The sequence below is a fragment of the Centropristis striata genome, chromosome 21, assembly GCF_030273125.1.
Source record: "Centropristis striata isolate RG_2023a ecotype Rhode Island chromosome 21, C.striata_1.0, whole genome shotgun sequence".
NCBI classification, from domain to species: domain Eukaryota; kingdom Metazoa; phylum Chordata; class Actinopteri; order Perciformes; family Serranidae; genus Centropristis; species Centropristis striata.
The window spans coordinates 26193898-26215787 of NC_081537.1; the positions used below are offsets into that span (position 1 = coordinate 26193898).

Consider the following 21890-nt stretch of genomic DNA (forward strand, 5'->3'; position numbering starts at 1 on the left):
TTCTGAAATCAGAGTGGCGTTGTTATTTTGCGATTTTTTAAAACTTTTTAAAAAGTTTTCCGGAAATATCCTCCAAAATAAAAGTAAGTATAAACCATGACGTAAACACGTCTCTTTACTTTGAGTTTTCGCCGCAGAAGATTGATAATAAGTAGACCTACTTTTACTTTTGATGTGGGGTGGACATCGAGGTGGTGCCAAGTTACAAGTATCTAGGTGTATACCTGGGTAACAAGATGGACTGATCCCTAAACACAGACGCTCTCTACAAAAAGGGGCAGAGCCTCTTTTTCTTAAGGAAGCTCAGATCTCTGGACATCTGTAGTGCGATGCTGCAGATGTTTTATCAGTCTGTGGTGGTAGTGTGTTGTTTTATGCTGCAGTCTGCTGGGGAGGCAGCATTAGACACAGAGATACAAGGCGGTTGGACAGACTAGTAAAAGAGCTGGTTCTGGTTGGACACACTGGAGGAGGTGGTGGAGAGATGACCTGTCAAGATGTTCGAGGCCATCCTGAAATACTCGGATCATCCGATACACAAAACCTTTATGGACCAAAAAAACAGCAGTGGACGGCTCCTCTCTCTTCGTCATCAGGCTGTCTCATTCTTCCAGAGTCACCAGACTAAATGAAATTCCCCTTGGGGATAAATAAAGTCATTTTAATTTGATTTGACTTTTGAGGCTAATAATTCAGTACTTTTAAAATTGACTACAGTGAAGAATCTGAATATGTCTTCCACCAATGACTGAAACAAAGCACAGCAGCTGTGGAAAAACAGGTCATATCTTATGTGTTTTGCAGCTGGTTATAAAATTAAAAGGTATGTATATTAAAATGACAATTTAATTTATAAAACATTTATATAAACTTCTGTCATACAAGAAATCATCTGTTTTCAAACAATATGAAACAAGGAAACAGCCCTTTTTTCTTTCCTTTTTTTACAGCTTTTATTTTTCAAACAGATCAAACTGCTTTGGCAAATTTATTTTTGTTTTTGTTTTGTTTTTAACAGTCATGCCCATAAAGCTTTTTTGAACTGAGAGACAGAGCAAGGGAACATTTCTTCAGCTACCATAGCAGCCACTGTAATAATAATAATAATAATAATCTACAAACAGCTGAGACACCATAAAATACTATATCCCCAGTATATACAAATAAATCAGTGACATCGAGCTTCATAACACAATCTCATAATAACCACAACATATCATTACTAAGAATCCATATGAACATTAATATTTCTCCTTCTGGTCCAAAAACATCATCTTTTATAATCACTTTTTGATTGGATTGTGTGTGTTTGCCATTGTGTGTTGGTGAATTTAAGATACATAACATTTGTGTTTTAGTAAATATTAAACAAATTAGATGTTATGTGTTCATCAGAGTGTTCATTGGTGTATTCTTTGAACTTTGGAGGGTTTACTGAAAATCAGATTTAAGAAACAAGACAGCAATAAGGACACAATCCCTCACAACAAATAACTCCCAGAAACCATAGCTATTTCCATTCTTTATGCTAAGCTAAGCTAATAACATCCTATTTATCTAAATATCTCAGTGTTTTAGAAAGAAAGAGAATAGGACCTTCTGTCTCTGACTGAAAACTGAACATTTCCTACATTTTCATGCAGAGATCACAGAAGTCACATCGCTGCTCAGTTTACAAAAATATCACAGAACAAATTCAAAGGCTTCGTACCAAAGTGACACGACTATCAGCTGCTTTTACAAAAGGCCACAAAACATAATAAATACAAATTACACTTTTTATGGTTAAACTCTTTGCTTGTAGAAGAAATACAAGCCTTTAAAGACTGCACGTCTACGTCTACTCGACATCTGTAAGTGGAACTGTAAGCATGAAAAAAAAGTATGAAGACTTTGCTTTCGGTTCAGTCTTTTTAAGGGTGCATATATAGTTGCTTTTAACCCAGTTTGTGTTTCCTGCGTCAACATGTCTCACTCCCAACTTGTCCAACGTGCTTGGGCTTACATTGGAGTTAGAGACGCTAAAGGGGTACCTACGACACCTATATTTGACAAGTTGGGAGTGAGAACAATTTGCCTGCATTGTGTCTTTAATAGTATGTTGACCTTGTGAAGTCTCATCATGTTTATGTTTAAAAATCTGTTCTCATGGAAAATATACTTGTGATGTCCAGGGATGATTTGGCCCTGATCTGCCCCATTGTGGTTCAGCCTTTAAACCCTCAAACCTTAGAATCCTCAAATCCTCAACGTTCATCATGTTAGTCAAAGATGTGTTGATTTGCGGTTGAAAGTTAACACATTCACATTTCTTTTTGAGCACTTAAAAAGACTTCTGGTCCATGTTGGCTTTAAAATTGAGGTTGGCCGTTTCATGGCACCATCTGCCAAGAGTTGTTTTTTCTGTATATTGACATACAAAAACTGTTTGTAGAGCTGCAAATATCTCAACCACACTTGTCACCATTTCTCTTGCTCTGGCAAAGGAAGATGGTGCCCTTATTCCAAATCCTGCCTACAAATCTCTGATTGGCTTAACTTTTTACAACAGTCGTCAATGAGCACAACACCAGATCTGTTTAGTGAGGCAGAGGTCTGAAACTGGGTCATTTAAAAGCAAGTACACCACCAACCTTACAAACAAAATAGGAACAATCCTGAAACTAGCTCAACTTTGAAACGCCTTGAAACAAACAGCCGATAAGAAATTCAACCAAGTCGTGCATGTGTCTCTGCGAATGGAGTGTTTGTGGGTGCGTGCAAAAATATGTAGGAAGTCTTGGAAATATGTACAAAATATCTGTTCTCATGCCATGATCCAAAGATTCACACCATAAAGAATGATAAAGGAAAGTTTAAAAGTAGAAATGTTCGTATCACCTCCACGTCATTTGCCGAGGAGAACCACAGCTGCTACACCCAATTTGTTTCGTTTTTCAGTCTTTGGATTTTAAGGTTCCGATAAAGAAATGAGAAGTGAAGGCATCATGGTGACCTCGAGTTTGCCTGTTAAGTCTTTCATTCTGTGGTTTGTGTTCAACCGTCGATCCTCCAGCCCACCCTTAGAGAGCCAAACCTGGGTTCAAAGGGCCATAAAAGCCCCTAAGGACTACCCGGCCACAAAACCTAAACACCAGATATCACAAGGCAGGCAGTAGTAGTTAATAGAAGTATGAAATCCCTCCAAGGGGTCAAATGTCAAGTGTCAGCCAGTGATCAAGGACACTTGACAGGAACAGAGGTTTTCCATTGGCTGCAGAGAAACAGGGCCAAGGTGTCTACAATGTCATTAGGTGGCATCTGAAGGGACAATTCAAAGCTGCCAACTGTCTGATGTGAGTTTGTTCTTACTTATTTTCAACAATGTCAGGACCAGTGTTGCCAAAACTACCAACCTCTTCTGCCCAGAATGAAGAAACCAACCAGTAGATCCACATTGGTACTGCCCCAGGTCAACTGTGTGTCCATTTGATGAAACACCAGTTTGTTGAAGTGTACCATGCCCACCTTTGATGTCCCAGACTTGTCTTTTTCTCTGGGAAGCACTTTCTGACTAAATGCCCCTTCACCCCTTTAAGGTTTAACGGCTTCTGCCTCTGGTGGCTTCACTGATGGGTTTAAGCAGCAGGTTTCTGGCAGTCATGACAAACAAACGTCCAAACTAAGTGTTGCAGCAATATATGGGACAAAGGAAGGCCTGAAGTGTCTGACCGACTGCTGAGGGGTGAAAATACCCAAAGTTCAGCAGTAGGCAAACATGGAATCGATGTTGCTCTGGGTTTGTATATCTCAGAGTCGTTCCTAGGCATTGCAAAAATATGTTTTCTGCTTGGTTGGCACATTTGTGTTGACAGAACAATTATGTTCCAGAGTTCTTACAGTTCTCTAAAACCTGAAAGAGATGGGAGGTCTTTTTCCAGGTCATGAAAGTCAAGATCATGCTTTTACTCTTTTGCGGAAAAGAAGGACCACAAACATGCCATGTTAAGACTTTTAGGGCTCCTGCTCTTAAAGACTTGATAAACAATTGTCTTGCAGCAAAATATGGGACATAAAGCAACACCCATAGCATTTGACTGACTGCTGATAGATAAATACCCAGTTCAGCTGCAGACAAACAAGGAATCAGGGTTTTTCCAGGTTCAAAGAAACCCTCCGAGGCTTCGAAGGAGTTCTGACAGCTCTCTAAAATTTGGAGGATGAAGAACATGCTTATACCCCTTTGGACCAGGCATGCATCACTAGATTTCTAGGACCTATTTACCACTCTAAGAGACTTGACAAACAAGTGACCCTGGGCTTGAAAACAGGAGCAAACTGTTGATGTGGATGGATGGTTTGTCTTGTCCCTGAACCACCTCCTCTTCCAGTTCTCAGGTCTCCAGTTAGAGTAAACAGACCAGATCAGTTTGATCATCAAGAGACCTGCAGGTCTTTTCCATCTGCTTCCTTCTGCACACCCACATCGTGACTTCAAAACATTGAGAGTTGTACTCCCACTGGGTCCAACAATGCTTATAAACCAAACAGGCAACGTCACAGTAAGTTGCTCCGGGTATAAATGTCCTCCAACCGACACACAGAGCTCAACTTTGCTCAGCCGGGTGCGAAATGGTCTCAGATGTGGACCTCACCACCAGCCATAAGGTGTCAGGCTTTGGGTGCAAGCTGAACTAAAAGTCGTAATCCCACCCGGAGTTGTCGTCCGGAGGTGGCTCGTCCATGTCTTCAGGGAAACTGTCAAAGTTACTGGTGTCGATAGGAGAAGAAACCTGGACAGAACAACAACGAGTCAAACACCTTCAGCAACTGCAGAGTTTGTCTAAATAAAGTAAAAAAAACAAAAAACTCACATCAGGCGTGATCGGCGGCGTCAGAGTTCCTTTCTTTAGACCCTCCCAGTTAAAACCTTCAAACCACCTGAACACAGAGACACAGATTATCTTTTATATTATATTTAGATGCAAAACAACCTGAAAACTATCACAGCTCAAACAGCCAGGCTGGTGTCAGCATCCTCTCCACTCACTCACTTGTGCTTCTGTATGTCTTTTACTCCGTTTTTCAGGTTTCCAAGCCTTTCAGAAGGATTATCTCTGTTGATGTAAACAGATTTATTTTGTAGATGAAAACAATACATTTTGATTCTACAGTTAATCTGAGCTGCTCAGACGCACGGCACCCTCTACCTGCAGAGCTTCTTGATGAGGTTGGCAGCATTCTTGGTGATCTTCTTGGGGAACTCGATCATGTCGATGCCTCTTAGGATGATGTTGTAGGTTTTCATTGGATCTGGGCCTGAGAACGGAGGACTGGAGACACACAGAGACACTGTAGGACACTGAACAACTGAATGTTTGATTTCACTGAACTCTGCTGTCCGTCCTCTGTCCATGTCCTCACCTGCCGGTCAGCAGCTCATACATCAGGATGCCCAGGGACCAGTAGTCTGCGGAGACATCATGACCCTTGTTGAGGATGATCTCTGGAGCGACGTATTCTGGCGTCCCGCAGAACGTCCACGTCTTCTTACAGCAACCGATCTTCTTGGCAAAACCAAAGTCCACCTGGAAAAAAGACAAAAATTATAAAAACACATTTCTCCACATTCATATAATTTGGTTTTCAACTCTCATACGTTCCGGCTGCCGGTCTCGGTTCTGTGAAACCATAACCAAAGTAAGATTTTTTGTTTTTTGGTGAATCTTTCATGTGTGTTGTAGAAAACACCAGCTTTTTTTTAAATGAAACTTTTATTATGAAAGTCAGAACACCAGAATTATATATGTTAAGTGGCTTTTTTACTTATAAATCTGTTTTCATTTCTTTTTTGTTTATTTTTTCTATTAGTGAAAAAAATGCTGCATACTTTTTAAAATTCTGTAGAAAACAACAGGCAAATAGCATATTTAGTGAAGCTTTTTATTTTGAAAGCCGTAACCAAAAACAACAACTTTTATTTGTATTTATTTGCTTTTATTCTATTGTATGTTTACGGGACAAAAACATGTAGAGGAAGGCTTCACCATGCAGCTTTTTCACATAGATTACTGATTTATTGAATTACCAGAAAACATTATGATAAATATCGTTATTGAGAGATTGTTTCCCTTCTTACATATTAAATATGTAAAATGTATTTTATGATGAAATATGGAATTACCAGCTTGGCGTATCCGCGGCTGTCCAGGATGAGGTTCTCAGGCTTCAGGTCTCTGTATATGATGCCTTTGGCATGCAGGTAGGCGAAGGCTTCAACTACACATGCCGTGTAGAACCTGGTTGTCGAATCTTCAAATGAACCCCTGAAACGGTCAAAAAGCTGTGAGACATGGAGCTGTGAGCTGCCTCGACAGTTTGATGCTTTCAGGTTTTATTAAACTGAACGCTATCCATTTTACTGTTCAGTGATCTTCAGCTGTTTTCTTTTTTAAGGCCCTTAATCTGGTGATTGTTTGTTTATTACTGATCCTAGAATCAAATGTCTAACATGACATACTGTCTTGTTTTGCCCAACCAACAGTTAAAACCTAAAAAAAACATTCACTTAATAACTATGCAAAACAAACATTAGAGTATAGCTGACACAATAAAAAGTTTGGACTTTTGCTTGTGAAATGTTTTAAACAAATAAATTGTTGGGTAAAAATGGTTGTTGATTAATCCTTTTATTCATTTTCAGCTTATCAACTAATACACAGCACTTTTTTTTCCTCTAATAAACAGATTAATTTAACTAAGTGGAGTTAATGAATGGAGTAAAATGTGCACCTGTCCCTCAGTATGGTCCACAGCTCTCCTCCTAGACAGGCCTCCAGCAGCATGTACAGATATTTACTGTCTTTAAACGTCCGGTACAACCTGAACACAAACAACAAGACATCATCACAACCTGTAAAAACACAGTCTGAGAAAGTTTTATACTGTGGTGACATTTTGATTGTATGTGTTTTATATGATATTCTTTTCCTGTTTTTATATATGTTTTTTTTTTTTCAATTAAACTTTTATTTTGAAAGCCAGAACCAAAGAAAGATTTATTGAGTGATGCTTTTAATATTTTTTTGAGACAAAAATGCCACACAAAACAACAAAGCCAAAACCAAAGTCAAATGTTTTTAGTAACTATTTGATTACAGTTTTTTGTGGGACAAAAATGCTGCACAAAGCACCAAGGAAAGATTTTTCAATAAAGCTTTTATTTTGAAAAACAAAGAAACATTTTTTTTTTTTTAATTCTATTTAGTGATGCTTTTATTTAGTTGCATATTTATTTGTTCTTATTTGTTATTTTGTTGGGAAAAAATGCTGCAGAAAACACCAAACAAAGACTGTTCAGTGAAACTTTTATTTTGAAAGGGGCAGCGCTGACTTACTTTGGTGTTTTGCTTTTGTCAGAAACTGTTGTTTTTTTTATTAAAAAACCCAAAACAATAAGGTGTAAAAGTTTTTCAATGGAGACTTGTAAACATCAGAAATATTCTGCGTAAATAACAACATAAGTTGACAAAGACTGTGAAATTTGCTTTTTATGAGATTGTTTTAGTCTAAAACTGCATCAATGATTTAATAACAAAACATGTTTATTGTACATGTATCTCCAGTGATGAAGAGGATGAATATGATGGCATTCTGACCTGACGATGAAGTCGGAGTGCGCCTCGGTCATGATGTGTTTCTCAGAGCGGATGTGTTCCTGCTGCCTCGTGTCGACGATGTGGCGTTTCTTCAGGATCTTCATGGCGAACGTCTTCGCCTCCTCATTCTTCAGCTGCACCTAAACACAAACACACGTCCAACACTCACTACAGCGCCAGATGTAGACAAAGCTGCTGCTTTAAATAAAATCCGATCTGCACCGGAAACCCGATTTGTCCCACTTCCTGTCACCACTGTCGTTTTAATGACGATAATGCATTCACATAAATATACAGTGTATTTATGCTTTATAATTAAATGGATAATAAATTAGTTTCTTTTTAACAACCTTTTTCAAGCATTTTCACCGTTTTGTTAATGGATGACATTACCCTTCATATGTTAGACAGTCTTTACCAAAACGAGTGAAAAGTGTTTCGAGAGAAATGTAATCGTCTACTTTTATTAGCTCCATGTTTTAGACATCCTTTACAAAAGCAAGAAAAATGTATATCTAACATTTAAATCATGTTTCATAACTATAAAAACCAATAATAACTTCAATTTATTTAAACCCCAGATACTGGCGTAAATTCCTTCACATTTCACAATTTTGGCAAATGTTATATATTTATACATTACAACAGTTAATAAAAAATCCTCTTAAAACAAAACAAAAAATTGAAAAAGCTGATGGAATACACACACACACAGACACACACACACACACACACACACACACACACACACTGGACTTGTCTTTCATGTCTTTATGGTAAACATCAAGCAACAGCCAGTTAGCTTAGCTTAGCAAAAACACTGGAGAAAGAGGGAAACTGCTAGCTTGTAAAAATGTATATTATATTATATATTAATGTCCTGGTAATAACTGAAAGTTATTATATGTTAACAATGCTTTTATAAGTCCTTTTAAAATGCTTTATATATAATTTTATTTTTTATTATTTTTTTAGTTACTAAGACTTTATCTGTGTTAACAGCAGCATTATAAACATGTTTATTGTTACATTATAACACATTTATAAGCATTCAAAACTGTTTATACACATTCATAAAAGCCATAAGAGTTATTATAAACAAATTTATTCAGTTAAATGTATTAATTGTCATTGTTAAACCCTTAGCGAACTTAATTAAGATCAATACATATGCTATTATGCATTTATGAGTATGCACTTCATAATAGTTAGTCTTTTGTGTCATTATATTTATAAGAGTATTAATGTTTAAAAAGCAACAAAAACAGCAACAGTTTAATTGTGACATAAACAATTTCTCATCAGGCTTTTTATTACATTTCATATAAAATGTGTCTTTTAAATAATCTCACAAATGTGTTTATGATGCTGTTAACACTTTTTAACATGAATACAAATATATTAACTAACACTTATTACAGAGACCTTGTTATAAGGAGTTTCCCCAGAGTCTGATGGAAACCATCTGCCACCGTAGCAACAGTTATGTTTGGGGATGAGGCCATCGGTCTCGAGGTCAGAGGTCGGCGTTTTCCCTGGAGCTCAGTTTCACTCTGACTCATTCACTAAAAATATCTCCAGAGGCATGACGGGAGACCCGGAGCGGGGATTCCTTCCTGTTTTTGGGCAAACCCTCCGCAGGGTTCCCCCTCTGACCTTCATTGCTATGAAGCAACCCTCCGAATGCTCAAACCCTTAAAGCCTTAAAGCCTTAAGCCCCGCCCAATGTGTCACATGACCACTGGTTTACAGTTACCTGCACTGATACTTCATTGGAAAGTTACTGCAAATAGCTGAGCACACACACACATGCAGAAGTTTGTCTCAGTTGTGGAATTTAAATAAGAAATATACATCAAACTGCCCAGAAACTGGTTTCCGTCTTTGTCTGAAGTTGTTTTTTAAATAATCTAATGTGAAATAGTTTCTAAACAATCCAAATCTGGCCTTAACTGGTATCAAACTAAACTGAAGTTGGTTTTTATAATAATCTGATTTAAGACAGTGTCAAACTGACCTGAAGATTGTTTCAAATGTATCCAAATTTGCACTAAAATTGCTTTAAACCAACTTGAAAGTGGTTGCAGTGAACTCGAAACAGGTTTCAAACTAATCTGGATATATATATAAGAAAATAACTAATCTGAATATGGTTTTAAACTGGTTTGAAGTTGGGGTTTTTTAATAATCCAGATGTTAAACTTATTTTAAACTGACCTCAAACTGTTTATAAATTTATAAAAAATTAACCTAAATGTGCTTCGAACTGATTTAAACCTGGTCTGGAAAATAAATCTAATCTAAAACCATGAAGCTATTCAAAACTGATCTCTAATAATCAGGTTAAACTGGTCTCAAACTAATCTGTGAAAGTAAAGTGATTTTTCTGTCTCACCACATTTAAAAATTTTAAATGCTGATTTGTTGCACATTAAAGAGGAAAAACTATCAACATAATCTAATTTCTTGTAATCTGATTTCATGTGGTGTTATTGGATCGTACCAGCTCGACGCGTCCGAAGCCGCCAACTCCGAGTGTGTCGATGATGTTGAAATCCTTCAGCTTCAGACTGGAGAAGAAGGCATTCTCTGCCTCGTACCTGAAAACACAGAAAAATATCGATGCCTTCACTGAACGCAGGAAAACAGGACTTTAGAACTGTTAAAGGTTCGTCATCTACCTGCAGCATTTGACCACGTGGAAGAACGGGAACTTTTTGGAGGTTTGGATGGAGAAGGAGGTGATGGGGGAGGAGGACGGAGGAGCAGGGAGGCTGGTGAGCCGTTCTCTCTGCTGCCTCGCTGGGAACGGAAGCAACTCTCTCATCTCCAAACTTTATCTAATCACAAGAACACCTCGTTTTTCCCTCGACTTCTTCGGAATCGGTCGAGAAATATTCTGAAACTGCTTCAAAATTAAAATTCTGTCTAGAAACTGTTGTAAATAACTTCTTCAGATATAAAAAAATCCTTCAAAGTTTGGAACAAAGTCTTTTGGTCAAAGTGCGAAAGTGCAAAGAAACATTAAAGTTGAGTACTCAGGAGAAGGTTCGGCACAGCGTCTGTAAAAGAGCCGTCTCAAAGGAGGAGCTCCACTTCCAGTTTACATGATGGAGGATCGGCTGGTGGCAGCGAAGGAGGCACAAGGTTCTGGTCTGGGGGGACCGGCGGTGCGGTGAGGTGGCCAGATCCTCCAGCTCCGTGTGCATTAAGGTTAGAAAGGATGCTGGTCCGGACAGCAAGACGTCGGAATTTGCGGGCTTCTGATTTGAAAAAGTTGCTCAAACTGAAACCACAAATGAGGAAAGCCTCAGAGAAGTTTGTCCCTTTGTGTCAAAACAGCATTCATGTCTGCTCTGACTGGAGGCTGCAGTCAACTTGAGAGGACCTGGCAGGACGCCGCCGCCGCCGCTGCTGCTGCCGCTGGTATTTTTAGCATGTGGAAGCATTGCTCAGAGGTCCACCCCGTAAACGCAACCTCATTAAACAGACGGGCAGATGGACAGACGAGAAGGTGCAGGACAGACTGTCCCCGACCTCGAAACCAAGAGGACACGAAGGATTCAAAAGATTTAAAAGACTTTCTCAGGTTTCCAGTTTCCGGTTTACACATTTAAAGTTCGATTGTGTCTAAGAGGACAACCCGAAAGTCGTCTTTACAAATATTTTGTTTTGGATACAGAGAGCAAAACCAGACGGATGACTGAAAGATCTCTCTCTCTGAGAATTAAAAACTTTTTAAACCAGGCATCACTGTTAGACCTTTAAATCCAGAAACATTTTTTAGAATCCAGGAACCAAACCACCTCCAACACTGACTGTCACTGTTTAAATGTGCCGATGACTTGGCCTCTGCGGCACACTACACCTGACACCGAACTCACTGGTTCCAGAACTGAAACCACAGAGCCGTGCCAGTCACCTGGCACCCCACACCCCCTTTACGGACCACTTAGGCTGGAGGGGAGGAGGTGGAACAGGTCCAGAACCACAGGCTGTGTAAAGATAGTTGACAGGTGTCCACTTCCTGAAACTGGTTTCAAATTAGTCCAAATTTGGCCTTAAATTGCCTCAAACCAATTTGAAACTGGCAAGTTTTAATAAAATCTGACATAAATTTGTTTTAACGGACCCGAAACTGGATTCAAATTAATTTGCCCTAAAGTTGCCTCAAATCAATTTGAAACTGGTTTCAAATAATCCAATCTGGAATTAGTCTGTTCCAGTCTGAAGTTGGTTTTAAAATAATCTGATGTAAAATTAGTTTTAAACTGATCCGAATCTGGCTTAAACTACTTTGAAACTGGTACCTCAAACTAAAATAACGTTGTTTTTAACATATGACATTCATTCGTTTTAAACCAAATTTGGCCTAAAGTTACCTTAAACCAATATTAAACTAGTTCCAAATAATCTAAACTGGAACTAATCTGAAACAGGCACTGAAACTGGTCTCCAATGAACTTGAAACGGATTCCAAACTAACCTGAAACTGGTCTCAAAATTATCCAATCTAGAATTTACCTGAAACTGGAACAAGGTTGGTTGGTTTTAAAGGAATCTGATGTCAAACTTTGTTTCCTAACAGCTCGGGTCGGTAAAACTCTGCACACTGAGGTTTGTTATGAAACTTTATATTTATTTATTTGAGTCTTTTCAAAGAAAACACACCATTAGTGTGTGTGTGTGTGTGTGTGTGTGTGTGTGTGTGTGTGTGTGTGTGTGTGTGTGTGTTTCCAGGAAGCAGAAACAGAAGCTGCCGGTCGTTCAGGACGAATCAACACATAAACACTCTAAAAATAGTTTGTTTGAGTGAGAAGAGAAGAGAAGAGAAGAGAAGAGAAGAGAAGAGAAGAGAAGAAGAGTTGGAGGTTCAGATCCTCCAACCTTCTGAAGTGTCCTCGAGCTTCGAACACTTCACACTTTCACACTTCACACTCTAAAAATAGAATAAATAAAACTAGATTTCACTAGAAATAGGAAAGCTTTCCAAGATTAAAGGTGTGACAGGACAAACCAGTAAAACTAACTCGAATTTTAGATTGTAATGTTGTTGTTTTTTTAATAAATAGCTAATTTATTGAACTGAAAAAAATTAAGAAAAAGACAAACTCCTGTATTTTCCTAAAATCCTTAGAGTGATAATAATACATTGTAATGCTGAAGAAATGTAAAGTTTTTCTTCAAGTATGTCTTTCTTTTTTCTTAATTCTCAGATATTCATGTTGGAATTTAAATCTCAAAATATAATGAGTAAATATCTTTTTCAGTCATTTAAAAAGGCTGTAGGATAAGGAAGAATTACTCAAATGAAAATGCCGAAAAATTGAACAATAAGTAAATAAATAAATAAATAAAATGGAATAAATAAAAATACAAAAATAACAATAATAAAAAGTAATAATAAAAACCTTCCTGATTGACGGCAGGAAATTGGTTAATTAATTATTTTATTGCTGACAATTAATCGATTACTTCTTCAGTTTTACAGAAATCTGAACTTCTTCACTGTGTCTGTGTGGTGTAGTACTGCAGTACTGTGTGTGTGTGTGTGTGTGTGTGTGTGTGTGTGTGTGTGTGTGTGTGTGTAGTATTGCAGTATGTGTGTGTGTGTGTGTGTGTGTGTGTGTGTGTGTGTGTGTGTGCGTGTGTGTGTTGTATCGAATCTTTACCATACCATAAGAGGACAGAAGAAGACTGACATTGATCACATGACCAACAGTCACCTGATACAGCACACAACATCTACTGTTACTAACACTGTGTGTGTGTGTGTGTGTGTGTGTGTGTGTGTGTGTACTATAATACATATTTCCACAATATCATCTTCTTGAATGCTTTTTTTCAGCAAATCCAATAATGTTGTTTTTGTTTTTAGTTATTACAAATTTCTAAAAGTAAAACCAAAAATAAAATTCATTCATTCATTAATTTAAAAACACACAGACATTTAGTTTTTACAAACCAGGATTTAAAATGTCAAATGTTTAATTAATTCTATCATCTCTGTATATTACATATTATTCTTTATATCTATTTGTTAATTATACTGTGAACTTTTGTACATTCCTGCACAAAGCAGTGCTTCACTTTAGCCTATATATTGTATGAATGTTTATATTTTCATTTCTTTATACTCCAGGATCAACAGGACAGAGGTGTGATGAAATGTGAAATCATTTTAGTTGTGATTTTAGTTTCTGCTGCTGCAGTGAGTCAGCTGATCCTTTAATCTAATATTCATATGAAAGATTTGTATTTAAAGACACACTGAGCTCTACAGAAGCTCTTTGATTTGTGTAAAAGGTGAGCGTCCTTCACAGTGACCTGCTTCTGACTGCAGCTCGTATTATTAGCTGTTCTTATATAAGTAGCACACAGGATCCAGTTACACACACACACTGACAGAAAAAACACTAATGGAGTTGATTCCGATTTCCCTCACTCATTTAGAGTTTAGTCACTGATGTGTTTATTTTGTTTTAGGGCACAACTAAATTTATTACTAATTATTTTAGTTGGATTATTAAATTAAAATTGTATTTGTCAAATGTTTTTAAAAAGTCTCCAACTGAACTGTGCAATTTGAACAAAACATTTAGTTTACTGTTATATATATTTTTTGTGAAACACATAAACTTTGAGTCAAAGAAAAGCAGAATATATTCACATTTTTGAAGATGGAATAAGAAATGTTAAAATTTCTGCTTGAAAAATGACTAAAATGTTTTTATTATCAAATTATTTGTAGCTTCATTTGAAAATATTAAATAATTAGAATAAATCATATTTAATCTACTAATATGTTTTTTTATCATATAGTAATGTTTGTTGATTAATTAAAAACATTGTGCATTTAATCATTTTATTATTATTATTATTATTATTTAATCTACACATCATATTTATTATATACAATATAAAAAGTTATTTTTAACTATTGAAAACATTTTTATTTATTAAAAATGTTAAATAAAAAATACATTTTAAAATTTTATAGCATATTTGTTGTTACTTTTTAAATTATTCAATATTTTTGTTCCATTATATTTAATTAACAAAAAAATGGATATTATATAAATTATTTGTTATATTAATATATTTAATAATATTCAATCTTTAGATTGAAATATATTTAATCAGAAAATATTTTTAGATTATATAAAATATTTGGAGATTAATTTCTGTTTCAGTTTTACCTAATTGCTTGTCTTCTTTTTGCTGCATCAGAGTGTCAGAGTGTCAAACAATATTTATAATATTTAAACTGTGTCAATATAGCAAAAATATATTTAATATGCGCACATTAAACTTACTTGGCTTTGGTTTCTGCGTCGTCGTATCCTTTATTGGAAACGTCATCCAGTCCACCAATCAGATGCTTGAACGAGCTGAAGAAACATATGACAGCCAATCAGCACACAGACGGTCAGAGATTTTTTAATTTCATTTTAAAAAACTTTTGAAAAAAAAAAACTGCAGGAACATTATCACAGATAAAATACAACATTTGTACAGAAAATAAAAATATAAAAAATAAATACATTTCCCTCAGGCCTCCAAATAATTAAAAACAAAAGCAGTTAATTAACAATTAATTATAAAATTAAAGAAACTATATATTTCTAAATGAATATTTTTTTTGTACATTAACATTATGAAACACATTAATTAACACACATGTTTATTCACTTTGCTAATCTCCACTGAGAGGAAGCAAGAATATGATGAACAAAATGTTTTAATCAATATTTCTTACTTTATTTTGATTTTTTTGAACTATGTCTTGATTTTATTTTATTTTTTAAATCTGAGTGCTGTGTGTGCTCTGTGCCAGCAGAGGGCAGCAGGCAGCTTAAACTAAACCAATAGCTTCACTCACTCAACTCAACTAAACTGAACTGATACTGAAGTAAAGCACAAATACCTGAGAACTGAACAACCACTGACTCAAGTCTGGTGAACTTCTACTTGAATATCTGTCAGTGTGTGTGTGTGTGTGTGTGTGTGTGTGTTTGTCTTCATATAGTTGTGAGGACCAACCCATGGCAGAATACCAACATTGTGAGGACATTTGTAGTTGTGGGGACATTTTTTCCAGTCCTCACAAAGAAAATGCTAGGATAGCCTCTAAAGGCCTTAATTAATCATCTGTATGAATTTCAGGGAAGGTCCTAACAGAGATGGTAAACCCTGAAATGTGTGTGTTGGGCTAGGGGAAGTGGTGGTCCTCACAACTATTAAAGACATGTATGTATGTGTATGTGTGTGTTTGTCTTCATATAGTTGTGAGGACCAACCCATGGCAGAATACCAACATTGTGAGGACATTTGTAGTTGTGAGGACATTTTTTCCAGTCCTCACAAAGAAAATGCTAGGATAGCCTCTAAAGGCCTTAATTAATCATCTGTATGAATTTCAGGGAAGGTCCTAACAGAGATGGTAAACCCTGAAATGTGTGTGTTGGGCTAGGGGAAGTGGTGGTCCTCACAACTACACAAAGACATGTGTGTGTGTGTGTGTGTGTGTGTGTGTGTGTGTGTGTGTGTGTGCATGTCTTACTCTCGGTCAATGACAAGGCAGGTGACGGCCTCAGCAGCGATGACATTGGCTGTTCTCAGATCTTCACTGTGGATACAACACACACACACACACACACACACACACACACACACACACACAAACAAACACACACACACACACACACACACATTAACTTATGCCAAGTTAACACAAGCTGTTGGATAAAAAACGAACACCTTCATTTTAACAGTCTGTCTGTTTACAGTTGCTTGCAAACATTTTTGCTAATTACCAGGGCTGCCCCAATGAGTCTGTGACTAGTTCATATTCCCAGACAATCTGGGCCGAACATCGGCTCCAACCAAGACTTCTCCGCCGACTGCTCGGAGCCGTAGGCCGAGATTAAAACGTACCGACACTCCTGCAGCCTGAGTCCAGACCCTCAGCAGGAGTTTGCATCCAGAACCAAAGCAAGAAAGTGAGCCCAACTACATCTAGTTGATAATCAACATCAGCCATATACACTCACCGGTGACTTTATTAGCTAGCAAGGTGTACCTAATAGAATGGCGGTGTGGTCTTCATGTTGTGCGTTCAGAGATGGTTTTCTGCAGACCTTGGTTGTAACGAGTGATAATTTGAGTCACTGGTGAACCAGTCTGGTCATTCTGACCTCTGGCATCAACAAGCATCAAGGCTCACTGGACCATTCTCTGTAAATCCTAGAGATCGTTGTTTGATCAGCAGTCTGTCAAATACTCAGACCAACCCATCTCGCACCAACAACCACGCCACATTCAAAGTCACTTAAATCACCTTTCTTGCCCATTCTGATGTTCGCTGAACTTCAGCAGCTCGTCTTCACCATGTCTACATGTTTAAATCCATTGAGATGCTGCTATGTGATTGGCTGATTAGATATTTGCATTAACAAAGCTGTTGAAGAGGTGTACATATTAAAGTGGAGGGTGACATTTGTAAAAATGTCTGACATTCTGGGGCATTCCCGGTGGCACACCTGGTAGAGCGCGTACCATAGAGGCATTGTCCCCGTAAGCCCGGGTTCGAATCTGACTCGGAGCCCTTTCCCGCATGTCTTCCTCTCTGTCTCCCCCTTCACTCTGTCCTATCAATAAAGCCCAAAAATGGCCAAAAAAAAAAAAAAAAAAATGTCTGACATTCTAAAAATGTCCTTATTACCGTAAATGCTTTAAATTCCCACTTCACAAAACATGTCCTTACTTTCACCACAATAACACCAAATGTTGACAAACTGCTGACGGTCCTTACAGAGACAGAAGAATAGCACACACACACACACACACACACACAAAATCGTCTGATCAGCTGATAATCTTTAACCTATAGAAGAAGGAAAAACCTCTCACGCAAACAGTGGTCCGACTGTACTTGTGACCACAGTATTTCCTAATGTCCCTGGTGGCTCCTCGCTATAACAGCTACATGTCTTCACACACACATCAGCCTGATGCTTCCAGGCTTTTAGCACCACTTATCTCCCATGTTTTAAGCATGTGCTAAAATGTTTCTTTTTCCCCACAGTGGTTCTGTAGGATCTCATATGCTCAATTTTTTTTTCAAGTTGCAGAATTTTACGGGCCACATTCACTTCAACATGCATGGAAGCACATGCGTTATTACTTGGATTTGATTTCACAAAGTAATTCATTTGAACAAGGACCTGAAATTAGCGTGCAGGTAACCGAAAAACACTAAAAGCAACATGTGTTGTAGTTTGCAACAAAATCACACTCGTAAACACACAAACATGAAACACACATTGTGTTACGCATCAGTGTAATTTGCACTCTCTGGGGATATCATTATCTCTGATGTCCATCAAGACTAAACACGCATAAATCCACTTAGAAATCATAGATAAAAGACGCTGCAGAACTTAATTGACCTATGGCTAAGCCCCGCCCCCTCCACTCACTCGGACAAACTGTCAACATTCGGTGATGGGTGCTATGGCAGCTGTGAGAGTCAGAGAAATTTCACAGGAGGCAATTAATCACTTTTGGAGACAGAAAAATGAAATATCATCTCGAAGTCACCAAAAGGGCCTTCATTAACAGGTTAGAGGTTTTCACTCGTCTTTTCACCCCACTGACACCGCTCATTCCGGTGCTTGTTGTAAACAAACAAAGATTGCTAAGTGAACACCTCCTGCAGCAGCAGCACATACACACTGTACTGCTACAGAGCTAACTGTAGCTAACTGCCGCTAACGAGGTCGGCCGGCTCGTTAACAAGAGGCTCTTGTTAACGAGCCGGCCGACCTCGTTAGCGCTCGTTAAGACGGAGTCGCTGGATTTGATATTGATAGATATTGATTTCTTACGGCACACTTGTGTGCCGCGGAACAGCGGTTGGGAATCACTGCCATAGGGAACCGGGTTACTGCTCCCATATTATTGGGCTATACCTTGTGTCAGAGTTGCATGTACCCCATGCACACCGTTTGACCATTTTAAACTTAAAATCTCAACAAAAAACATATAAAAATGATTGAAAACGGACTAACTCCAATGCATTTCAATGGATGTGGAAGCAGAGAATGTCCGAGTGTATTGAGTTAGCTATGCGCACTGTGATTGGCTCATCGCGTTTGGGGGTGTGGCTTAGCCATAGGTCAATTGACAATCTCCGTGTTTTTTACATTTTCTTCAGTATCACAGTAATTCAGTGACAGCTGATTGTGCATCCATGAGTTCACTGCAAAAGTTTGACTCAATGTAAACAAAATAAATGCTAATAACATGGCTCCAGTTGAAGGTGACATCATAACTTCATATCTTACCCCTGCAGGGCTTTCTCTCCAAACCAGTCACCCCTGTTGAGCTCTCTGAGGTGTATCTGCTCCTGATTGGCCGCATCCTCCTGGGTCACGTTCACCTGACAAGAGGTGTGATTCACAGTGATCAGGATGAGTCAGCAGATCGATAATCAATAAAGAGAAGAGTGAGGCATTACCATTCCCTTGCTGATGATGAAGAAGGTGTCTCCTCTGGCTCCCTGTCTAATGATGTACTGTCCATCTTCATAATGAGTCTGAACACAGAAAGACAAAACAGTCATTTGTTTTTGTTAGGTAGTTTGTTCTGATCTTTTTTTATTGACAAATTGCATTTGTTTGATTGGTTCAGCCAGTTACATTCACACTAATATTCCACTATTATTCAAAATATGACAATATTCTTTTTCCATTGAAAGAGGCGTTCCATTTGTCCATATTTTGACAAGTATACATCATGTTAATGGGAATATAAGTGGAATATTCATTTTCATTTGCCATCTAAACACTTTTAAATATATTTATTTATTCATACTCTGCAAACAAACTTAGAACCCAGAGTAAACGTGTGGAAATTGTAAACACATCTTTTAACTAAATGCACAGAAAATTTAAAGCACATTCATTAAATATTGAAAAAATGGAATTTAATAATGCATTGGCCAAATGTATTTATAATTAACTATGAAACTGATGCCATTTCATCCTCATCAATTATTGTTATAAATAAAATATTCAACAATAAAACTCAAGTTCTCAGTCCTCGCTCCACCAACCAACCAGCCAAAAAAACAACCAAACAACCAACAAATCAAAAAAACATTGCTGCCTCTTCCAGTGCTGCTTTTGTTCTCTACACTCAGCAGTGACGTGGTCAACATGTTGGTCATGATTTTTTAAAACAAAACAAGATGAAGAGAAGTGATGTCTGAAAGATATTTGATCCTCTCACCTCCTCCATGACGTCGGCCAGCTTATTGAGCGTTTCCTCTGGGAGACCCTGGAAGGTTGGAACGCTGCAGAGACATAAATAGTTTATTCTTTGTCTTCCTTATTTAGTTATTTTTAATGCTTTTTCATTGGGTTTGGCAATTACATACAATTGTGTCAGAGTTTTCATAAAAACAAAAATGTATATTCCCTTTTTTTAATAAAACTTTCTGAAAAAATGTTGCCTGGGGAGTGAAAATTAGTTCGAAAGCTGCTGAAAAGATACATTATCAATATATATATATATATATAAATATATAGATCTAGAAATTTGACCAATTCATGAAAGCACTGTCGACTAAGGAAGGAAATCATCTATGTCTCACATTTTGCTGTTCGTTGTGTTCTGGTTTCCTGTCCCAGAGTGGCTGTTCTTGTAATCATTTTTTTGATTTGTGGGTCGGTTGGGTCAATCAATCTGCCTCACCTCACGCCACTAAAATCTTGAGTTTAATCACTTTATTTTATTTTATTCCCGTCGTCTATCTTCTCCATCCTGTTTGTGAGAAAAGCTCTTAAAAATCAAATTATTATTGATAGATAAGCTGATACAGCCTCTGCTGTTACCGCAGTAACCAATGGACAGAAACCTGGAATGGACGGTCATGTGACCCGTGTCTGCTGCTGTGATTGGCTGTGTCACCTCTTTAGGAAGTCCATGTACTCAGCGTGTTTGATGAGTCCGGTTCTCATCATGATGGTCTGATAGCACTGACGGTCGATCGCCCACAGCTTCACCTGCACCAGGGCTACACACACACACACACACACACACACACACACACACTATTATATATTGAAATATGCTAACAATATATATCGAGAGCTGCAGATAAAGCAATTTAAGAGGATTTGATGTTGTTATTATACATTGCTGCTGTGTGAGTATGAAGAATGCGAAGTGTAAGTAAAAATAAATAAATGCAAAAAAAATGGAAACTTTTAGTATTTATTTAGGTATTTCTGTTTTTATCTATTCAATTACTTCTATATTTTCATTAATTTCTTCAGTTATTTCCACACTTATTTTTACATTTCCTCGTTTTAATTTTTTTATTTCTACATTTATTTATTTCTACATTGATTTTTTATGTTAGTTCATATTTTCAAATGTGTGTTCATGCATATATGAATTTTTAATATTTATTACTGTTTCTATAGAGAGACGTGTGCACTCTGTCTCTAATCTGCATGTGAGAAGAGATCAGAAGAAAACATGCAGGGCTGCATGCTGCTGTGTGTGTGTGTGTGTGTGTGTGTGTCAACAGTATGCAGGTGTCGTCATGGCAACAGTACACACATCTGTGTAAAATTAGATATATTTAATATAAAACCAATAAAATGATCCGTGTTGTTTTCTTCTGCAGAGTTTTGAAACAAAGTTAGAATCCAAATCAAACCGTCGTCCCAGTTTTTGATCGTCTGAATATTATTTCATGGAACATTAATTCTCTTTAATCATCATAAAGCGTTCAGTATTAAAGAAAATGAGCCTCCGTTTCCTCCAGAATATTTTTAAATCTGCAGAGAAAGAACATCAGCTCTCAGCTGTGACTGGAAACATAAACTACATATAACTTAAGACTTAGTTTAATCTGCACATTAAAGTCTTATGAGACTTCCATCCACAGACCAGTCGCCGTGTTTCTGCCAACAACACGATGTGGAACATGTTTTTTTTGTCCGGTGACAAGGCAGACAAAGCAATAAAATATTTAAAGCTAGGTCCCCAACCAACCAAGTTCTGTTAAACTCCTCATGACGCTGATAGTGATGAATGGACAGCAACAATAAGCAACTCTCTAAAACCTTTAAACTTTAGAGTGGCGAGAAAGAAAAAGAATGGGGAAAAGAGAGAAAAATGGTCAGAAAAAATGGAGAAGATCTGTCTGTTTGTGTCTTATCTGCCTCTTATTCAATT

General features: G+C 37.4%; 1 protein-coding gene across 2 annotated transcripts in view; it reads right to left on the minus strand.

Moving 5' to 3' along the window:
• Window positions 1-967: 967 nt before the first annotated feature.
• The window catches only part of LOC131959092 (cGMP-dependent protein kinase 1-like), a 66215-nt gene continuing 45292 nt past the window's right edge, over window positions 968-21890 (minus strand). For both annotated transcript variants that reach the window (XM_059324199.1, XM_059324198.1), the window contains exons 4-18: window positions 20613-20718; window positions 19932-19995; window positions 19159-19236; window positions 18986-19080; window positions 16201-16266; window positions 14954-15028; window positions 10141-10237; window positions 7638-7777; window positions 6772-6861; window positions 6164-6305; window positions 5404-5567; window positions 5190-5312; window positions 5034-5096; window positions 4854-4920; window positions 968-4772 (exon numbers count right to left, since the gene is read on the minus strand). In XM_059324199.1, coding sequence (XP_059180182.1) covers window positions 4674-4772; window positions 4854-4920; window positions 5034-5096; window positions 5190-5312; window positions 5404-5567; window positions 6164-6305; window positions 6772-6861; window positions 7638-7777; window positions 10141-10237; window positions 14954-15028; window positions 16201-16266; window positions 18986-19080; window positions 19159-19236; window positions 19932-19995; window positions 20613-20718 — 1469 coding nt within the window. In that variant the 3' untranslated portion in view covers window positions 968-4673. The remainder of the gene's footprint in view (window positions 4773-4853; window positions 4921-5033; window positions 5097-5189; window positions 5313-5403; window positions 5568-6163; window positions 6306-6771; window positions 6862-7637; window positions 7778-10140; window positions 10238-14953; window positions 15029-16200; window positions 16267-18985; window positions 19081-19158; window positions 19237-19931; window positions 19996-20612; window positions 20719-21890) is intronic.